Below are 21,328 nucleotides of genomic sequence, written 5' to 3'. Positions count from 1 at the left end.
TACGTAGAAAGAGAAATGAAGAACAATAGGACACACATTGTCTTAACTACACCACCTGATTAATGCCAGTGTTACAGACACTTTCCCTTTCTGGAGCTTACATCCAGAATAAGACACCAACCCTTACTTTAGCTAGTATTGGGACATTTGCACATACGCCTAAGAAGTGACATCAGCTTCACTCACAATATTTGTAAATTTGAGATACAGAGTGGAATTTGTCTTTGAGGTAGCTTAAAGTCTGCATTTTTGCCTTGTTAATTTGACATGATGCATAAAAATCTCAAACCATTTTCTAATAGAAAAAAGCAGTTCATCTGAAATATTTACCGTACTTTTCTGTGTATAAGACTATGTTGGGTTTTTTTTACTCTAAAATAATGTTCAAATTCTGGGCTCGTCTTACACATGGATAGTATCTCCTCCCATTTTCTTGAATCAGAGTCCCCCAAAATAGGGGGCATCTTATACATGGGGGCGTCTTTTAGACAGAAAAATACGGTAAGTAGGGGATAAATCAAAGTACACAGGGTAGGTTAAGTGTTACATATTAAATAAATCTGCATTCATAAATAATCACCTCATAATAGCCACTCAGTGATTTAGCAATCAGAGAGGCTAATTTATAAAACCTTGTAGTAAATCCCCTTATAACTATGTTCACAGACTTTGTTCAGTATTATAGCTATTTTATTCCAGTACTGAGCTTTCAACTCTTCCGCTTTAATTTTGTTTTAAAAAGTAATTAAGTAATAAAAGATTTGGTCTTGAAATTATGTTTTAAGATATCCTCTTTTTCTTCCAGTGACCTTTTTGCTCGCAACTTCACAGAAACACACTATTTGGAAGATGGTACTGGTGCTGTTCTTCCACGTAATTACACGGTAAGTTTTGTGACTTTATCTGTGGGGGAGGTAGGTGTGCAATACTTGGTCATTAAAAGGACAGAAATAGAGTGGTTAGCTACAGTACCTTTGATTTGAAATCACTCTTTAGGCAGTTTTCAGGTTCCTTTGTTCAAAATGCACATATGTGGGAGGAAATGTCCTAAGTAGTGCATGATGGAAGGGGCTTTAATAGTTATAAGATTTGTGCACATAAACCCCTTTGGACATGTGCCCATTAGAATTTCTTTATAAGCTGCAAGTATGCAAAGATAACACATGAGATCCAGCTTCTGCAATGTGGAAGCTCTCAAAAAGGGATTTACAAGGCATTTGAGGCCTTCTGCAATGCCAGATGTTGTCCTTTGTTTGTTTTCATTGAATTAGACCATAACATAGGTGCAACGGCACTTTTCCACCTGGCGCCATTGTGCCAGCTCTCACTTAAATTCACACTAAGCTCAGAGGCTTCTTTCTCTAGCTTTTGATATATTTCTCAGAGTGGGTTTTTCTACCCAGAACCAACTCTTTCTCCTCTCACTCCCTATCTCCCAACCTATCTCTCCAAAACATCTCATTTTCAACTCCCTCTCCTGGAACCCTGGCCAATCAGAAGCTGCCGTTCGTTAATTGTTTGCCAGCAGGGAAAAAGAAAACACTTGGTGACCCAACCTGCCCAGCAAAACTAACTTTTCTGTCACAGTAGGTCTTATTGGGGGGCGGGGTGGGGAGAGAAAGACTGAAAAAGGTTCCCTATCTTACCTGATCTTTCCTCAGAAGGGATTATATACCTTTGGTTCTATAAATATATAGAGATGCTTTGGAGCAATTGTATTTCCCAGTCCCACTTGTATTTAAAACTTAGAATCATAGAATCGTAGACTTGGAAGCAACACCAATAGTCATCTAGTCCAGGCATCCCCAAACTTCGGCCCTCCAGATGTTTTGGACTACAATTCCCATCTTCCCCGACGACTGGTCCTGTTAGCTAGGGATCATGGGAGTTGTAGGCCAAAAAATCTGGAGGGCCGCAGTTTGGGGATGCCTGATCTAATCTAATCTCCTGCAGTGCAGGAATCTCAACTCAAGCATCCATGATAGATGATCATCAATCCTCTGCTTAAAAACTTCCAAGGAAGGAGAGTCCACCACCTTCCAAGGGAGTCTGTTTCATTGTCAAACAGCTCTAGAAGAGCCTAAAATAGCAGTAGCTTTTTGTTGTTGCTGTATCACACTGTTGACTCAAGTTAAGATCCTTCTTAATTAAAACAGTACAGTGGCTGGTCTGGATTACTACATTTTACTTTTATCTGCTGATTAGATCCAGCTTAATGACCCAGGGACCCAGGTGGCGCTGTGGCTAAACCACTGAGCCTAGGGCTTGCTGATCAGAAGGTCGGCGGTTCGAATCCCTGTGACGGGGTGAGCTCCCATTGCTTGGTCCCAGCTCCTGCCAACCTAGCAGTTCGAAAGCACGTCAAAATGCAAGTAGATAAATAGGAACCGCTACAGCGGGAAGGTAAACAGCGTTTCCATGTGCTGCTCTGGTTTGCCAGAAGCGGCTTTGTCATGCTGGCCACATGACCTGGAAGCTGTACGCCGGCTCCCTCGGCCAATAATGCGAGATGAGCGCGCAACCCCAGAGTCGGTCACGACTGGACCTAATGGTCAGGGGTCCCTTTACCCTTTACCTAATGGCATTTTAAAAATGTATATGTTTGATGTAGAAGTAGGAGCATTACACATCTTGTTAAGTTCCTTAATAAGACAGTAGTAAATGGAGGTTCATGACACCTCTTGTCTTAGATTGGAGCCATAAGGTGTTTTTTCAGTTCTTTTTAATTAGCAGTTAAGGTGAACATTAGAAGCAGCATTTTATACCCTGGTAGACTAACCAGTTAAAACGGTTTTTAAAATATTGCAGTAGAACCCTTTTTGATACCAAAATGCAATACATCTTGCACTCCCAACATTTTAATGCTTAAACATATATTTATTGTAAAAATACATTTTCCTGCAAGTAAAACATGTTATCACCATGGTTTGTGAAATAGTCACTGCTAGTTTCAAATAGTGAAAGAGAGCTGCTAATAATTTTAGATATTTATACCTCTGCAAAATGACAAAATCTCAGAATTAAGGAAGTGTTGCTAAGGTTCATTCAGAGTGTTCTGTACTGCTGACTTTTGATTTTAATTCTGATTTTTGTGAAGCACGATTTTCACCTAGAAACTAGATAAGGTGATGAGAAATCCATTATCATATATCTTACAGGTTTTAAAAATAGCTTAAACACCCTCCGGTGCCCCAATCAGGAGACCTCAGTGCAGGCTTCCTCAAACTCGGGCCTCCAGATGTTTTGAGACTACAGTTCCCACCATCCCTGAACATTGGTCCTGCTAGCTAGGGATCATGGGAGTTGTAGGCTAAAAACATCTGGAGGGTCGAGTTTGAGGAAGCCTGCCTCAGTGCATGCAGAAGGGATAACTCTTCCCTTCCCCCACTGTTTTCCTGAATAAAATTAATCCCCCCAAACTGCTCTTCATCCAGTAGAGCAAAACAGACAAGTACTGAACAGGTTAGTTAACATATTTGGATGGCATATGTGGAGTGGATGGTGTGCACATTATTTCCTTGTGCAGGCCATGCTAATTCCTCCACTGTGCTGTTTGGACCAGTGGGAATTAGCATGGGAGTTGGCACTATCACCACCCAATTTAAGGTCTTGGGTCATTGAATTAAGGGGGGGGGGGATATCATTGCTGTTCATTATCTAGATCCCCAAATATACAAAAAAAAAATACATGTGGGGGGTTTGTGAGCCAGACACTACTATTGAGATACCAACAAGGATGTCTAATTGATCTATCCCTTACTTCATCATACCTGGCATGATCAATGCCAAAAATGAGGAATGGCTTGTTTTGGTAAGAACAACTTACATGGCTTGATTCCTTGATTTAGCATCTATGACAGTAGAAATTATGCATGTATGTTTTAATATTACCTCTCAGCTTTTTGACAGTCATAGATGTGCTCTAGCTTGGCCCAAAACTAATGACAGCATAAATATAGATTTTACTGGGGAATGTTTAATACCATCCTGTTTCCCTTCAGATCATCGTGTCTTCACCCTGGTTTCTAGTGTTCACTGTACCTCCTGTCTTCTCTCGTCAGAGAGAAGATGGACATTTAAAGGGGACTGAGTTTAAGCCAGCCCCTGGTTTATAATTTTTAAAAACATAACATTGTGTGTGTGTGTGTGTGTGTGTGTGTGTGTGTGTGTGTGTGTGTGTGTGATAGATTAGATAGAGGAGTCTCCTCTCATGTGAAATCCATCACCAGCTAAGTAAGGCATGCTCCAACAATCTGCTCTTTCACATGCATGCTAAATGAATTTTTAAATTACTGTGCTCTGATTATCTTCTAGTGTTGTGCTGTTGTTTTAACAGTTTTACTCTGGTGTGTATTTCAGATTTGTTTGTTTTTTTCTTTTTTTCTTTCTCTACATTGCCTTGATATTTTATAAGCTGGGCAGTTTATAAAAAACCTTTAACATAAATTATATATCCACAAGGTGATATCCAACTTTAGTCATAATCTAAATATCCTCATTTAAATAATTTAGGCTTATATATTTTGATTTCAATGGGTCTGCTCTGGCTGAATATGACTTACGTTGGATATCAACCATACATTTTGAAAGTTTGTTATTTTACATTTCATTAACAATAAATTTGTTATTTGTTCTAGTTCAGGTTTATAAAGATCTAGACATATCTTGAGAATGCCATTTAATTTATAACATGAGTTTTTATCCATGGGTGTGTGTTGCAAACACATTATAACCTCACTGTATACAGTTTCATTTCCATCTAAAAGAAAAGAAGAAATACTCTGGCGCTAAACTAATATTTTCTTTGTGGTGTAATCGAATTTGCCAAAACTTCATGCTCCTGAACTATTAAAACTCAACCCTGATCTTTTCATGTTATTGCTTTCACCAGCAAAATTAAGGTGGTCTTTAGAAGCCTTCTGTCTGAGACTATGTAATTGAAAACCATGCCCTGAAACTGAAAAGGTTAATTAATGCAGCTTAGATGTGAATGAACCAAGTAATAAGAGGCAAAGTAAGGTGACTGTCAGGTTGAAATATGAGTGATAACTTTCCCTTGCACAAATAAGATAGCAACCTTTGACAGCGAGGCTTTTGGCTTCCATATGGTATTCAAAGGAGCGAGAAATGAAAAAGAAAAAGAAATGCTGGACGTAATATAATCATTATTTTCCAGCCAGGTCTATAATTGGAAATATGGTATTACCTTTCATCAACAATAGCAAATGTGCATCTTTACTGAGTATGTATCTTTTGTTGTGGTTGTCCTTTGTAAGCAGCTGGTTTTATTAAAGAAATACAATAACCCAGCCACAAAACATAACAGGGCTGTTGCTGCTGAAAATACAGTTCTGTTATTCCTGTTCTTAATAACACACTATTTCCAAGTCAGCATAGTTTAATAAAATGCTTTCACCTTCCCAATCTCTTTTCATGTCATTTCTTCTTCTTCTGAAGCTATAAAACCAGGAAATTGTTTTATTACGTTGCACAGTATGCTTAATTATGTCTTATGGATCTCCCTCATATTACTTACGACAATTTACATCTTACAGTGAAAGCCTAAAGGTGAAAGACAGTGTAATTTGCTCTGCTGTTTAATTTTACAAAATGCTTCCCATCATAGTTTTCCAATAACATAATCAAAAGAGTAGGCTTCTCATAAAGAAATGTTTTAAATACTTGTTTGATCTTTGTCTTTTATTGAATGAGGCACAGCATCAATATTGGCATAAGCTCATTTTAATCCTGGATTAAATATAAACAGGTAAAACGATTATTTCAGGTTATTTCCTTAGTATCCTGAATTCAGAGAAGGCTTTTCCATTAAGAGGAACATAAAGTTTTGTGTGTCAACAATAAGAGCACACATATTGACCTGGTTCACATTTAATTCTAAGCCAAACCATGACTGAGCATGAATGACCAGCTAAGCCTTCTAAGGTACCAACTAAGGAAAGCCTTCCCACCAAACACTGCAGCATGCAAAAGCTAGCCAGCTCTTTTCAGGACGCTCACAGTGAGGAATTGTTGGTAGTGGTGGCAGTATCTTTCCCCTAATCTACAAACAAATTTCCTTTCCCTCCTCGTTGCCCCATGGAAACCCCCCTCTCTGCTTGCACAAAAACTCTTTCCCACACCTGCAACCCGACCCACCTGCCCACCCCCTCTTCCCACACAAAACCCAACACTCCACCATGGCAGGCTCATGCAGTGCAAACTCCCTCTTTCACTCCCTGCGCCCTACCCTCTGTTTAGGCAGAAACTCTCTCTCTCAAACTCTTCCTTCCAGCCTCGCTCCACCCACTGCCCATGTCCTGTGATAACTCCCCCTCACAAACTCCCACTCAGGCTCTCATTGTCCTCCTCCCACTGGACCCCACCCAGGAGGAGTTGGAATACGGAGGGAGGACACTTTTTTCCAAGAAGAAGAAGGATTACCCCGCTTTTCTAGGGATAGGTGGCAGCCGCAGAGTGGGACCTCCTTCTGGCAACTCCTGCCGCCAAGCTGATGCCGCATGTTTTGGTCTGCTTTCCTTTGGAGCACATCAATGAGGCCGAGGGGGTGGGGGTCTTGTCGTCTGTGCCGCCCAGGACCTCCATACGCACTGCCCAGGCTTGCGCCCTGGAAAAGTCACTTCAGTGCTGCTCACACAGCAAATGTAACACACGAGGCAGCAGTTATGAGTTGCCGGTCTCAGCAGCAGCAGCAGCAGCAGCAGCAGCAGCAGATGCTCTTATTCTTCAGTGGTTTTACTTCACCCCCGGAGGCACACTCCATTGTCTCTTGAGACAGATGGGTACCAACAACGGGGGCCATGAGGAAGGGGAGTGTGGTTTGAGGATAAGAGGCCCACTGATGGCCTGAGCCCCCAGAAAGATAGAGCTGACCCTGGTTATTGTTAACAGTGTACTGGGCCCAGGAAAGCCTGCTGGCATCCCTGAACCTGGGCTCACAGTTTGTTTCACCCAGAGAAGCCAAGAGCAAACCATGGTTATACTTTATAGTTTGTCTCTAGAGTGAACCAACCTTGTTTGTTTCCTTCTGAAGAGCTGCAGCTTGTTTGTTCATGCTTAACTGTAGTTTGGGTTAGCATTACTTATGAAATGAGCTGAGCTATAGATACTGATCCCCCCCTTCTCTGTTCAATTAGGCTCATTGCTACTACCATGGTCACGTGCAAGATTACGCCGAGTCTGCAGTAACTTTGAGTACATGTTCTGGACTCAGGTAAGTGGGACAACCTTAAGTCATGAAAACACCTAATATTGCCACATTATTGGCAAGTGGGCAGTCTTGTTCACCTGTTGAAATGGTTCTGGATGGGAGAGCTCTGGAACCAGCTGGAAAAGGTTCCCACCCCTGGTGTGGCAGACAGCAGAACAGGCAGCTCCCCCTACCCTGTGCTTCTGAAATGGGTAGATCAGGCACCCCCAAACTTCGGCCCTCCAGATGTTTTGGACTACAATTCCCATCTTCCCCAACCACTGGTCCTGTTAGCTAGGGATCATGGGAGTTGTAGGCCAAAACATCTGGAGGGCTTCACAGCGTCTGACTCTCTCCCTTCCCCCCCCCCCTTTATGCTGAATCAGCAGTTTTTTGTACAATCTTGACCATCTTGTCTCTCGGTATGGGATGGAAGAAATACCTTATAGTGAACATAGGAAGCAATGTTTTATACTGAGTCAGGCAAATGAGCTATCTCACTCAGTATTGTTTACCCTGACTGGCTGTGGCTCTCCAGGGTTTTAGACAGAGGTCTATCAAAGCTACCTGGAGATGCCAGAGATTGAACCTGAGACTTACCACATGCAAAGCAGATACTGTACCAGAAAGCCCACTGACCTTTAGTTGACACCATGAAAGTTAAGCTGAACAGTGTCTACTCTGAATGAATGTAAGCCCCATTGAGTTACTTACTTCCAGGGATTTAATTCCAGGTAAGCGTGAATCGGATTACAGCCTTCCATGTCACCCCAATTCCCTACTGCTGTGAAGGGATGAACTGTGGTTACAGAAAGAACTTATTTGGGGGACAATATAGCACTCAGTGCTACTGTGTGATCAACATGTGATAGCTTTTAAAAACCTATCATTACTAATAAAATATAAACCAGAAAACTGAAGCCCTCAGTAGGAAATAATCAAGAATTCTCTCTGACCTTAAATAAAGCAGAGCTATTTTAAGTTTATATTGTCAACAAAATTAAGACAAAAACTTCTACATTTTTCACATTATTTAGATATTATAAAGGCTGTGAACATGGCAGGGGAAAAAATCCCCAGAAGAGTGCCACATTTATTTGATTAAGCTTTCTCATAAAGTTAGCATAAAGTTAGTATGGAAGTGAGAGCTGGACCATAAAGAAGGCTGATCGCCGAAGAATTGATGCTTTTGAATTATGGTGCTGGAGGAGACTCCTGAGAGTCCCATGGACTGCAAGAAGATCAAACCTATCCATTCTTAAGGAAATCAGCCCTGAGCGCTCCCTGGAAGGACAGATTGTGAAGCTGAGGCTCCAATACTTTTGCCACCTCATGAGAAGAGAAGAATCCTTGGAAAAGACCCTGATGTTGGGAAAGATTGAGGGCACTAGGAGAAGGGGACGTCAGAGGACAAGATGGTTGGACAGTGTTCTCGAAGCTACGAACATGAGTTTGACCAAACTGCGGGAGGCAGTGCAAGACAGGAGTGCCTGGCGTGCTATGGTCCATGGGGTCACGAAGAGTCGGACACGACTAAACGACTAAACAACAATAAAGTTAGCAGCTGTAGGATGTTGTTGGCCACTGCTGGTTGTATCTTTACAGAGTCTCATTCATGTTGCAGGACTTGCAATGACTAGGAATGTTTACATGTGGCTGAATAAGTCACCTTCAGTGTCATTCTCAGCTTTATTGAAGGTAACTTAAAACACCGCTACATCCTATCCTCTGAGTACTCCACTGTAAGAGTATGTAGGATCAGGCTTAAGGAATCCAGTGCTGGTAGAGGGTATGACTGGCACCTTTTCTCCAGCATTGTGATCCAATCCTGTCATTGGCATGTTTCACTAGTGAGAATGAGCAAAAATGTGCAGTTTCCCACAGTGAGGATCATAGAATCATAGCATTGGAAGGGACCCTGAGGATCAACCCGGTGCCTGCAGGAATATGCAGCTGTCCCTTATGGGGATCAAACCTGCAAACTTGGTGTTATCAGCACCACACTCTAACCAACTTTAGATCAGGGCCACATCATTCCAAGGTTTGTTCTGTGGGAGGGTGAGTAATCCTACTCTTTGTTCTATGGAACTTACTCCAAGGTAAGGGAGTGCAGGATTCCAGCCTTGGTATTCATAGGAAAGCAATTACATCAACATGTGCTTAAAGATAAGACACCTGCCTTCTTGCTAGCCCACAATGTCAGCAAGTAACATTAAAGGTAAAGGGACCCCTGACCATTTGGTCCAGTCATGACCGACTCTGGGGTTGCGGCGCTCACCTCGTGTTATTGGCCGAGGGAGCCAGCGTACAGCTTCCGGGTCATGTGGCCAGCATGACAAAGCCGCTTCTGGCGAACCAGAGCAGCACACTGAAACACTGATTACCTTCCCGCTGTAGTGGTACCTATTTATCTACTTGCACCTTGAGGTGCTTTCGAACTGCTAGGTTGACAGGAGCTGGAACTGAGCAACGGGAGCTCACCCCGTTGCGGGGATTTGAACCGCCGACCTTCTGATCGGCAAGCCCTAGGCTCTGTGCTTTAACCCACAGCGCCACCCAAGTCCCTTTTAATAGGCACCTTTTAATCTGACGTCCTCAGAAAAGGACAAAATGGAGACAGTGATTAAAGATGGAACTCTATGAAAAAATAACTCTGGTAATTAAGGACAATTATAGCACATGTTATAGCTTTCCATTATTCTATTTTATTTATGGATATTTGAAAGAAAATTCCAAATTGATTGGAATGCTGTGTACATTGGCATGTGATAAGTAAGACCTGATCATTACATTACCCCATAAAAGATTCTAGATCATCTTGTAGGCTTGGCATAATTTTTAAGACTGTGCCCTCCCAGTTTCCCTGGAGCAGGGCACACAGGAAAAGTTCTCTTTGCCTAGGGAAGTAGCTAATACTGTGTATTAAGTACCAGTAGCTCATAGCTATTTGGATACAGGAATTAAAGAATCTCTTATACAGCTCAAAGCTTTTGGCAGTAATTACATAAGCCGGAGTGCAGCCACTTTTCAAAAGCAGTAGGAATTATTGCTGTTTATTCCTAAAGATGCTTTCTGAAAGGATCTAGTTAAGCCTTGTAACACCCTGTTGAGAGAGCTAAGTGTTATCCCTATCTTGCATAAGGAGAATCAGGTGTGGTGTAGAGAGGTGATTTGCACTGCACTATGAAAACTGGAGAGGAAGAAATGGAAATATCTTCATCTCCAGCTCAGCCAGTTTTGCAACAAAGACTGAGCTAGTTTTCATGTTATCCCTCATGGAGGTGTTATACATTCATTGCCAGGAATTAAATTGTGTGTTGGCCCCTGCAATGGGTTTGATACTATTGGTGGAAGAGGGGTCTTGAGCAGAAGAGAAGCAAGTCACAGACTTCTTGCTTCCACACCATCACTTGTACTTTGAGCTCTCTCTTGGATGCCTCCTTGATTTCATTCTTCATTGAACATAGTGAGCATGTAGACTAGACGTTCCCAATCATGGAGGGCTTGTGGTGACCCTGTTTTGGTTCACATACCCAACTTGCAAGTCATTCCATACAAAGGGGAAGGAACAGGAGCACCAGGCAAGCAGGTGGGCACTCAAATATCTCAGAGCCAGCTCTCAAAGCCTGCTCTATCTGGGTTTTCTTCCTCCCCTCCAACCTGTGTGAAAGAAGGAGAGTGAGTCAAGGAGGCAAAGAAGAGAAGACTTCAGAGTTTTTTTCCATCAGGATTATTCCCACTCACCTTCCCACCCACAAAACAAACTGCACTTGGGAAGGACTCATTCATTTTTTTGTCATAATAAATAACAAAAGATGAAAAAAAATCTTTTTTAATAATTCCAGTGGCACCTTTAAGATCAGCTAAGAGAAGCTTTCAAGGTATGAACTTTCATGTGTAATACACACTTCGTCAACCTTATAACGGTTGATGACTGTTATGGCAGTTGGTTCCATGGGGAAGGGAAGGGGATTTTTAAAGGGATAGATGACCAAAATTAGCTTTAGTATATATAATGGGACATGAATCCAATATCTCCATTCAGACCAGGTCTCTCCATAGTTTTTAGTTTGGTAATGAGTTATAATTCAGCAACTTCTCTTTCAAGTGTATTTCTAAAATTATTTTGCAATAAGACAGCTACTTTAAGATCTTGTATAGAATGTCCAGGGAGATTGAAGTGTTCTCCTATTGGTTTCTCTGTTTTATGATTCCTGAGGTCAGATTTATGCCCATTTATCCTTTGGCGTAAAGTTTGTCCTGTTTGTGTCATTTTTTGTATGTAATTTCATTGTGATTTTATTAATGCGTTTTTTATTTTCCTTATAAGCTGTTTAGGAAGAATCTCTACTCTACTCTTAAATGATGTTATAAAGCTGCCTAAAATGGCACAGTAATCATTGATTGAGCATTGAGCTGAACACATAGTGGAGTAATTAAAAGACTCTTAACAATATGTGCTGAATTGTTCATGCATCCACTCTCACCATTCTCAACAAACCAATTTGGTCTTATTAACTGATCCAAAAAAAGTTCTTTTAAAATTGATTCTAATTCCTTGTTTGTTTTTATTTTCACTGATATTTGTTGACAGTCATACCCTTTGGCATGTTGAATACCCATACTAGAGTTTAAAGGCTGTTGTTTCTGTTTGTTAATTTTTCTTTGGAGTTTTCCAAAACAAGTACACTGCAAATGCTTGAGCAATGGTCACTTGATATTGATTTGATATTTGTATTCTGCTTCGAAACAATAATCACAATAGTTGTGATATTATATAAATAAAATATAGATATAGATATTATATCTATAGATATTATAGTTGCAAACACTATAGTATCAAACACAGTAACATACAGTAATACCTCCGTGAACGTTCCCCCCATTGAACATCCATTTTGACGAACGTCCGCAGCAAACCTGGAAGTACCAGAACGGGTTACTTCTGGGTTTGCTGCTTGCGCATGCGCAGAAACACAAACCGTTCCACGCGTGTGCGCAGAGCGGCGCTTTATTGCATGTCCCTTTCGTCAAGCATCTAGGGCTCCGGAACGGATCCCATACTCAAAACAAGGTACCACTGTATAAATAAAACAAATAAGAATAAATTTATTAAAACAATTAATACAATTCAGTAAAGTCATAATAATTCAAAATATCGGAAAGTGTTGCTGAGCACCAGCCCTGTGCCAGATGACGTCGTCTCTCTGGGAAGAGGAATGTTCATGCATTGCTATAAAATGCAAATGCAGTTTCACTGGGCTGCAGGGTTTAAGCAGAGAGAAACAATATATTCATTGTAGCGAACTGTATGCCAAGATTACAGTATGCAGAATTTATAGTTTGTGCCCCATTGGGGTTTGATCTAAACAAATGCTATTCTTCCATGCTTATTGAAAATCTGTCACTTTGTTGCAAACCAAGCATAAAACATAGCACTATAAAGGACCGCATCATTTATTTGTTTTATACTACAGGGGACTTATTTTGTTTGAGGATAATGCCTATATTTTGGAGCCACTGGAAGGTGCTACGAATGAACATATAATCTACCAAGCAAGGGACTTAAAACTAGCTCTGGGTTCTTGTGGTCATCATCTCAACATCTCAGACATCACTCTGGAAGATACCACACATACTACCCAGAAATCTGCTAGCAGGGTAGGTGGAAATTGTACTTTTCTCATTCATGCTTTTAAAGAATCAGATCTAGGCAAATCTGACCTTGCGTTTCCATATCTTGGGGAAAAGTCTGTTTCGAAGCATATTGCAGCAATACATGGCAAAAGTAGAGAAGATTGGGGAAAGCTGCATTACTTTGTACATTGTGCTATTGCCTTGAAAAGGTTCACATCCAGTGTTTATTTTTCCATTTTGTGAATCCTCCTCATTAACTATTCAAGCCACTTTGTTCCTGATTAAGTAGATTAGCTTTGTCAGCTAAAGGTTAAATATGTCTGCATAATGTTTAATGTCTAAATGCTTTGTGGCAAGGATGGGGGTCCTGTAGCCCTCTGGATAGGGTTGGGCTTCCAACTCCTGTCAAGCCCAGTCAGCATGGCCAATGGTCAGGAATGGTGGGAGCTGCAGTCCAGCAGCATCTGCAGGGCCATAAGCTGCCTAACTATGCTTTAAAGACACAGGTAGGTAGCCGTGTTGGTCTGAGTCGAAGCAAAATAAAAAAATTCATTCAGTAGCACCTTAAAGACCAACTAAGTTTATATTTTGGTATGAGCTTTCGTGTGCATGCACACTTCTTCAGATAGAAGTGTGCATGCACACGAAAGCTCATATCAAAATATAAACTTAGTTATGCTTTAAAGAAATAGGTTGCCACCTATAGTTTGTCCCTATAATTTTTTCTGATAGCTAGCAGATCAACAACTGCTGTCGGTGGCCTGATTTCTCTGTTACCATTCTAATAACAAACTCCAAATTTAGGGAAGGTTTTCCAATGACTAAAGACTATTATGGAAGATTCTGCTGTTAAAAAATTATAAATGCCCCAGTCAGTTACACTGTTAAAGTATAGGGTATGCATTGCTATAATTTTTCCCATTGGTATATTACTTGAATAAAAATGCGTATCAAGATAATGGGAGCTATATAGTGTGTAATGAAATGGGAAGAGGTTTTGGCAGATATAGCTAATAAGACCACAGATTTATATATGCATTAAGTAAGCATTAAAGAGAGGGATCAGGGAATAACGTGGTAGCAGAATCTGTCTAAAGTACTTATTGCATGAGAAGTATTGTAGTGTATAAGGCACATTGGCTATGTAACCCATTTATCATTTTTATTAAGTTCAAATTCGGTACACCAGCCTAGCCCAACATCAAGGGTTATTATTTATATGATGGAACAAATGCATTTGCATTGTATTAGCATTAAAAGGTACATTTCCAAATATTATTGCGCCTTACTACATGCTTCTAAAATCCATTTTACCATTGTATGTGCTACAGCTATATCAGTGGATGTGTGGACTGTTTCAGTTCATTAACGCTAGAGCAGCTCATCTAGAAATGTACATAGAGTTCCATATCAGAATAACCAATCCCGCAAAATAATTTATAGAAGTGATGGAGCCATAAGTAATGTACTGTATAAACATATGATCTTCAAGGCTGTGACAGATTCTATGTCAACATAGTATATGGGTTGGATTCAAACTTTGCTTCCACCTTCAGAAGAGGAGAAGCACTTTTTTTGTCTGCAGACCTCAGCACCACACCCCAGACTGTTCTGGGTGTTTGGGAGACAGAGGTAGTGCAGTTGTGTGCATTGGGAGTGGAAAAATCAGATGAAGTTCCCTCAGTTAGTGGGATCCCTCTGCCTTCCATAGGCAGAAAAAGCCTTTTCCATTTGGTGAAGGTGAGTCTGAATTCAGCCTTATATACTTAAGGTTCCATTCATATAGATTCTTTACTTAATTTGTTCCAAAGAGTAAAAGTTGTTCCCCCACATACAAATACTACAGTATATGGAGTAATTAGGTCACCTTCATAAAAAGGAAACAGCTGCTTCCAGTTATTAAGCTCCTTTGTATGGAAAGCACTTTCTCCAAGCAGACTTCACTGTAACAGAGCAGTTCAGAATAAATCCTAACACCTGAGACGAAACAAATGAAAGGCAATTTTCAGCAAGGCTGCAGATAAACTCCATAGCTTGTTTAAAGACTTGAAAAAGTGGTTTGTTTGTTTTTCTTCCTAAAATGATAATCCCTACTTGCTTCAGATCTGGTAGAGATAGAACTTCAGGAAGTATGTAGTGGCCGTTTTAAAACCTTACTACATGAAGAGATGATCGTTTACAGATTTCAGCCACTTTTTAAACTCAGCATTAGTTTCCTTTCCTCACAGCTTCACCCAGAAATCTCAGGATGTAGTAGCGTGCAAAGACATGTGGTTGGAAGTGCCAAGAATTACATCTCCATGTTCTTTCAGCCAGCATGGAATAAGCTCTGAAGCTACTTTAGGGTTCCTGCTTATCTGTTTTGACACTAGATTAAATAAAAAGAATCCTGAAGAGACTGCTAAATAATGTGTGGTGAAACAAGGACTCTAAAATGTTTTCCCCCCTTTGCATTTACATAATTTGTAAATATGTTATTTTGCTTAATTATTTTGTGTATGTGTTGTTGTTGTTTTTTAAAAAAATTACAGTCTTGGATGAATGAGGAGTTGATTGCACTATGAAAGCTGTGCTGTGCAAGCAGAGAGAAGTGATAATTTAGGTGTATTTTAGAAACAAATGGTCTATCTAAGAAACGCATCCTGCAGACAAGTCATAGAGCAGATTAATAACGTTAATCAGACATAAGAAGTTCATGAGCTTACATCATATCTCCAAGAGCTTTTTTTGTCCCATTTGCTTTTATTTTGAGGTAGTTTAAATTCTTTGGAGCATGAAAATGCTGCTCATTTGGTTGTTTGTACTGTTTGTGCAGATGAATCTTGAGTGTATCTCAAAATATCACTATTATAGACCTTTTAGTGAACTAGCTTGGAAGGCTTGCTAAACAATGGCTTGATTAGAAGGGGGAATCATCAGCTAAGCCCTGTGCACAATAAGAGGTAGAAGGAGAGGTCTATGAGGGCAGCTGCCTTTCCCCCCAACAATACCCCTGAGAGTGACACTATGTCATAAATTTAGCATCATTAAAACTTCATCACTTTAAAAGCAGAAAGCTCATGGGCTCCTGAAGCAGCACTTCTGCCATATTACATGGCAGCAAAACATATTTGTGTTTAAGGTAGGGCAAGAGAATCCTTGGCCACCCCATTTGGAATGCTAAGTTGCCCCACTCGAAAAGTCACCAAATACACCCCCCCCCCGTCCCTTTTGTGGTAGATTGATGGGCACACAAAAGTGGAAGGAGTATTCTGTCGAATATTACTGCAACAGCTTGCCGACTCAGGAATTTCACATTTAAAAATGAAAGAGCTTCTGTATATTTGGTACTCTTGTCATGAGACACACATGCTCATATTTTGGCAAGACATCAACACTGATAAAAGAACTATTTAACAAAATGTATTCCATCAATGAACAAATAAACTTCCTTATTAAATCCTGATGGAAACTGTGGGTTCAGACTGTTTCAGTCTCTTTCAGGAATCTAGAATTTGAAATTTCTAGATTTGGGTTAAAGTTCATTAAACTGGAAGTCATTTTCTTAGATTTTGTACAGTCCACAATTATTTAATAGTAAGTAAGTAAAACCTTTATTGGCATCAAACAAACTCACAGACAAAATAATAAGAGATTAAAACTGTCACTGTGGCAAACGCTGTGTTAAGAGAGAGAAGGGAATAATCCGCTATCCGCTCTCACGACAATGGGGCTTCTAATAATTCAGACGACTGCAGAGTACAACGACGAGAAAATAGTAAATTAAGATATTGAGCCACCATCTTGGTGAGGACCTGGTCCTTCCCCAGCAAAAGGAATTGTAAGATTTCCCGCTCTGGTCTCCTTCTGGGGATACCGAGCCGGTCCAGGAATTGTTGACGAAGGTCGGCGTAAAGATTACAATGAAAAACGATATGTAGAAGGCTTTCCACCTGAGGGTCATGACACAGACAGAACCTCTCGTCCTTCGCCCTGCCCGAGAATCTTCCCCACAGGAGGTTCGATGGATTTGCGTTGAACCTGGCCAACGAAAATGCCCTTCTTTCTTGTGGGTTCAGTAGGAAGTCAAGATAATTAGGTTTTGTTTCATGAGCCCACGGGAGGTGGAAAAGAAGGGGGGAACATGTTGTGCCTGCTGCCGCTATAAGATCCTGTCTCTCAATGTCCCACAACCTAGTTAAGACTGTGGCTTTGGCAGATTGTAAGGACATTGAGCGGAGGAGTTCTACTGAAAGCCCCAGTTGCTGTACCTTCCTGTTGAAGTGTTGTAGCCCTGGGGGGAGGAAGGTGTCCGAAAGCATTTCCTGGAGGAAGGGATCTCTGTCAAGGTCGAGGCAGATTTTTAGCCAGAATATAAGGAATCTTGCCCAGGCGACAGATTCCACCTTGTGTTGAGCTCCCTCTAAACATAAAACTGCATATGGGACGCATCTTGGAACAGAGAAAATCTTGTAGAGGAAGGCTGATTGTTTAATACGATAAGCCAAAAACAGCTAGATCAGATTTGATACTTCATCCCCCTCCAAACATTTGCCAAACTTAGAAAATAGTGCTGACAAGCTTACTTGGCATGGAGCATCCTGGCACCACATATGAGCAACCTGTGACCCACGATGATTCTCTGTGCAGTCCACCAAGCCCCAGAGTGGCCCACCCATACGTCTCCACTAACCAAGTGATTAGCAGTCAGTGGAGCAGCAGAAAAAAGATTGCTGTTCAAACCTACTGGTATGTGGAACTCTGCTTCCCACTGCCATATATATCCCTTCGGAAACAATGATCGTTCCCCATATAAAAGGGGTGCTCATTTTGCGCGGTCACGCATAACACCCTGGGAGCCTCAGGCAGCCCCCAGCAGTTCGGAGGCTGGCACCACCTTCCCAGGCTGGATATGTGTGGTCTCCGCCCACACAGCCAGCCGTCTAATCCGGCCAGGGGAGGTGTTGCCAGGGTAGGATAGGCCAGGTAGGAGGAGGTAACTATCCAGTCCTCAGAGCAGAAGGAGAGACATACCTGGGAAGCAGTCGACGGTGAACATGCACGCAGGCGCTGCTATGACAAGGCCGCTGTTGAAGGGGCAGAAAGGAATTTCCCTGCATTGGCAGGTTTTGCCTTTCCCATGCCCCCCCTAGAAGCAAAAGGCTGAGGGGCAGAGGCGTGGCAGCCCCAGGCTCCCGCTCCCGGCGCGAAGCCAGCTTAAGCGGAGGAGCGCTAAGCAGGAGCGGGGAGCATAAGCGGAGGAGGCAGCCACAGGCTTGCGTTCCCCGTGCACCTCTGGAGCTTTGCGCTGGGAGCCGGAAGCCTGGGGCCGCCTCCTCGGAAGAGCTGGGCGGCGCAGGCAACGTAGCCCCGCCCACATTCCCACTGTGGCCCCTCTCCTCCCGCCCCTTGCCCCCCCTAATTTTGATCCTGGGTACGCCCCTGGCCTTTCCCTTAGCAATTCGTCACAACTTTGGCGGTTGCAGGCCTTGGGCGGAATCCTTTAGACATTTACCAAAATGGGGGGGCGTGGGGGAGGTGACCCCAGGCGATAACAGGATTCCCGCTAAAGGGGTCTGGGGGGGCATTGACCATTCACCCAGGGACCGTCATTGCCTTCCCCCTCCAGCGGCGGCGAAAAGGGGGGCGGGCTATCTGCTTGAACATATGTTCTCCAGAGCTAGCCCAACCCCCATATATGCTGGATAACCCGGAAATTACCCAGACCCCGGCTGGGGGGCTGGGAGGATAAACGGCCAATGCCTGTGCCAAGGTCTCCCTACATCTGAATCTTAATAAAGTTGTGGCCTATTTTAATCCCATAGAACGTTGTCTGGTGTTGTTATTCTGCTCGGGGGCTCACTGGGGTTTTGGGGGTCTTTGCTTGACCATGCAAAAAGGTTTCCTACCACTGGGCTACTGCATACTAGTAGCGTCAGAACATTTAGTACAGTCATCCCTTGCATCTTGAATGCCTTGTGACTCGAATGTGAGTGTTCCAGTTTGCGAACATTCTTTGGAAGCCGAACATCTTCCGTGGCCTGCAGCTTGCAGCCAATCGGAAGCCACGCCTTGCTTGTCAAACATTTTCAGATGTTGAACGGATTTCCGGAACGGATTCCGTTTGACAACCAAGGTAAGACTGTACTTTGATTGAAACCTCTGCACCATATAAAATCTGGGCCATTGATTTTGCTTTATATACAGATAGAGCTGGATTTGCTTTATACACAGATAGAACCAGATTTCCACCTTTGCAAACAGAGAATTTCAAAATAGCTTTTGCTGATTTAAAGGCTTGCAATTTAATATTTGATAGTTGTGCACTCCAAGATGCCGTTTCTGAATAAACCAGTCCCAGATATTTAAATGTTTATAATGACTTGGTTTCTAATGTGTTTGTCCAGGTGCCAAACATGCTTTTTAGGGCACTTCCCAAATACAATGACCTTCCCAAATACAATGACCGTCTCATGCCCACCTGGGTTCTAGATACAAGTACTAGGTCATCAGTATACAATAAGACTGAGAGTTTTTGGTCGAGAATCTGATCTCTTTGCTCTGTGTTTTAACTTGTATTTTAGTTTAATTATGTTTTTAACTGGCTGCTTTTTATCTGCCCTAATCTGATTTTATTATGATTTTTTAAATTGTGGATTATGATACTGTTTACTTGCTTTTTGTCGTTATTGTTGTTATCTGCCTTTAGCATTTTTTTAATAGGGAAAGGGAATATATAAAAATAAAAAAATATCTTTGTTTCGGTAGCGCAAGAGGGAAGCCCTGAAATCTACCAAGTATGTGGAACTCATTATTGTGGCCGATAATCGAGAGGTACACAACTTCTAAAGTTATAACTGTGAAAAAATATATTTGCAAGGGGGTTATATAAAACTAGTGGAATGATATGTCTTGAAAATTCGTTTTCTTTGAGAGTGTTAGGAATCAGATAAACACTTCATTGTCCTCATGTTGTTGCTTTGTTGATATCTATGATATAAAAAAAACCAAAATACTTCTTTAAATTGATGTGGTGGAGTAACATATTCCATGGTAATGGTAAATGCAGTGTTCCACTCTCTAGCTACATGTATTAGAAGCATTGGTTGTTTTTTTTATTGTGTTGTGATTTCTACCAGAAAAGGGGGAGGCATAGCTGCCGTAAGTGTAAGAATGCAGGTATTGCATTTATAATGTCCCAAGTTCAGTTCTTGACATCTCCTCCATGGCCTGAAACCATTGAGACTCTATGCAATTACAGCAGCAAGAATTCTTGTTGCGAGGAACTGGAAATGTGAAATATTACCAACGATAACAGATTGGCAGATACTTATGGTAGAATATTTACAACTAGCAAAACTGACAGGAAGAGTTAGAGGAGTCTTAAATCAGAAAATATATGGAGAATTGAGAATATTTAAGGATTATTTAAGATTATATTGTACTAATCCTACCATATTAGCAGAACTTGAATGATACCTGTAAGTGAAAATAGGTAACAAATATTATTTTTGACTAGATGGAAATGATATAAAAGAATATAAAACTGTGTGGAAAAAATAATGACAGTACAAACAGTATAATAAGAAAGATTGGAAGTTTTATATCCATAACTTTTATTTAAGTGTTATTCAAGAAGATATTGTTCTTTTTTGTACACAGCTCTTTCTTTCTTTCTTTCTTTCTTTCTTTCTTTCTTTCTTTTCTTTTCTTTTCTTTTTCATTTGTTCTTTTTCTTCTTTTTTGGCTTTTTCTTACTTCACTTTTCTTCATTTCTGTTGTAACGATTTTGTATATTCTTGCACATGTTTGTATTTTAAATCAATAGAGATTTTTTTTAGAGAGAGAGAGAGAGAGAGAGAGAGAGAGAGAGAAACCATGAAGACTCTGTGACAATGACAGTAGGCAGCAGTAGGCTAGATAGAGCTTGGAATGGTCATCTTTGCCGGCTGTCGGCATTAAATTTCTAGTCACGACTGACAGCCTAGAAACCATAGAAACCAGTGAGCTACCCAAGTGAAACAAGGTGCAACCCAATCCAAGGGTTGCAAAGTTTGGTGTGTAGCATACACAGATGAATGAATCTGCCTATCTCAGTTTATCACATCCTCTCCTTTTTCAATTTTAAGTACAGCATGAAAAAGTGTACACATTTCTGTTCCCATTTCTCCAACCACCTGCATTTTCAAGCAAATTTTCCCCAACATAATGCATTTTTTAATGTTCTCTTCACAAATGTGTACATATCTGTGCACACTTTTGCAAAATAAATCCTTTTTATCCCCGTTTTTGGGGTTGGGGAACAGCATCACAAAATTCAGAGAAGTGAATTTCAAAGGATAGCTATACTTCCACATATTTGTGTGAGAAGTGCTAATTAATTGGATTCCCATTAAAATACATAGGGGCAACCTGAATATAAAATAATTACTAAAAAGCCTTACTGCCAAGTCTCCACACTGATTTGCAAGGCATGCTAAGGTCAGATAGATAAGACTCTTTGCA

The 21,328-nt window shown here is 41.2% G+C and overlaps 1 protein-coding gene across 4 annotated transcripts in view; it reads left to right on the top strand.

The window, feature by feature from the left end:
• The window catches only part of ADAM12 (ADAM metallopeptidase domain 12), a 183,539-nt gene that overhangs the window by 88,209 nt on the left and 74,002 nt on the right, over positions 1–21,328 (top strand). For all 4 annotated transcript variants that reach the window (XM_035137598.1, XM_035137596.1, XM_035137597.2 and 1 more), the window contains exons 4-7: positions 806–884; positions 7,155–7,231; positions 12,685–12,868; positions 19,592–19,657. In XM_035137598.1, the coding sequence (XP_034993489.1) occupies positions 806–884; positions 7,155–7,231; positions 12,685–12,868; positions 19,592–19,657 (406 nt within the window). The remainder of the gene's footprint in view (positions 1–805; positions 885–7,154; positions 7,232–12,684; positions 12,869–19,591; positions 19,658–21,328) is intronic.

This window comes from Zootoca vivipara, chromosome 5 (assembly GCF_963506605.1).
Source record: "Zootoca vivipara chromosome 5, rZooViv1.1, whole genome shotgun sequence".
In the NCBI taxonomy this organism is placed as follows: domain Eukaryota; kingdom Metazoa; phylum Chordata; class Lepidosauria; order Squamata; family Lacertidae; genus Zootoca; species Zootoca vivipara.
Note: the sequence above shows the minus strand (reverse complement) of the source record. Positions and strands in the feature narration are given on the sequence as shown.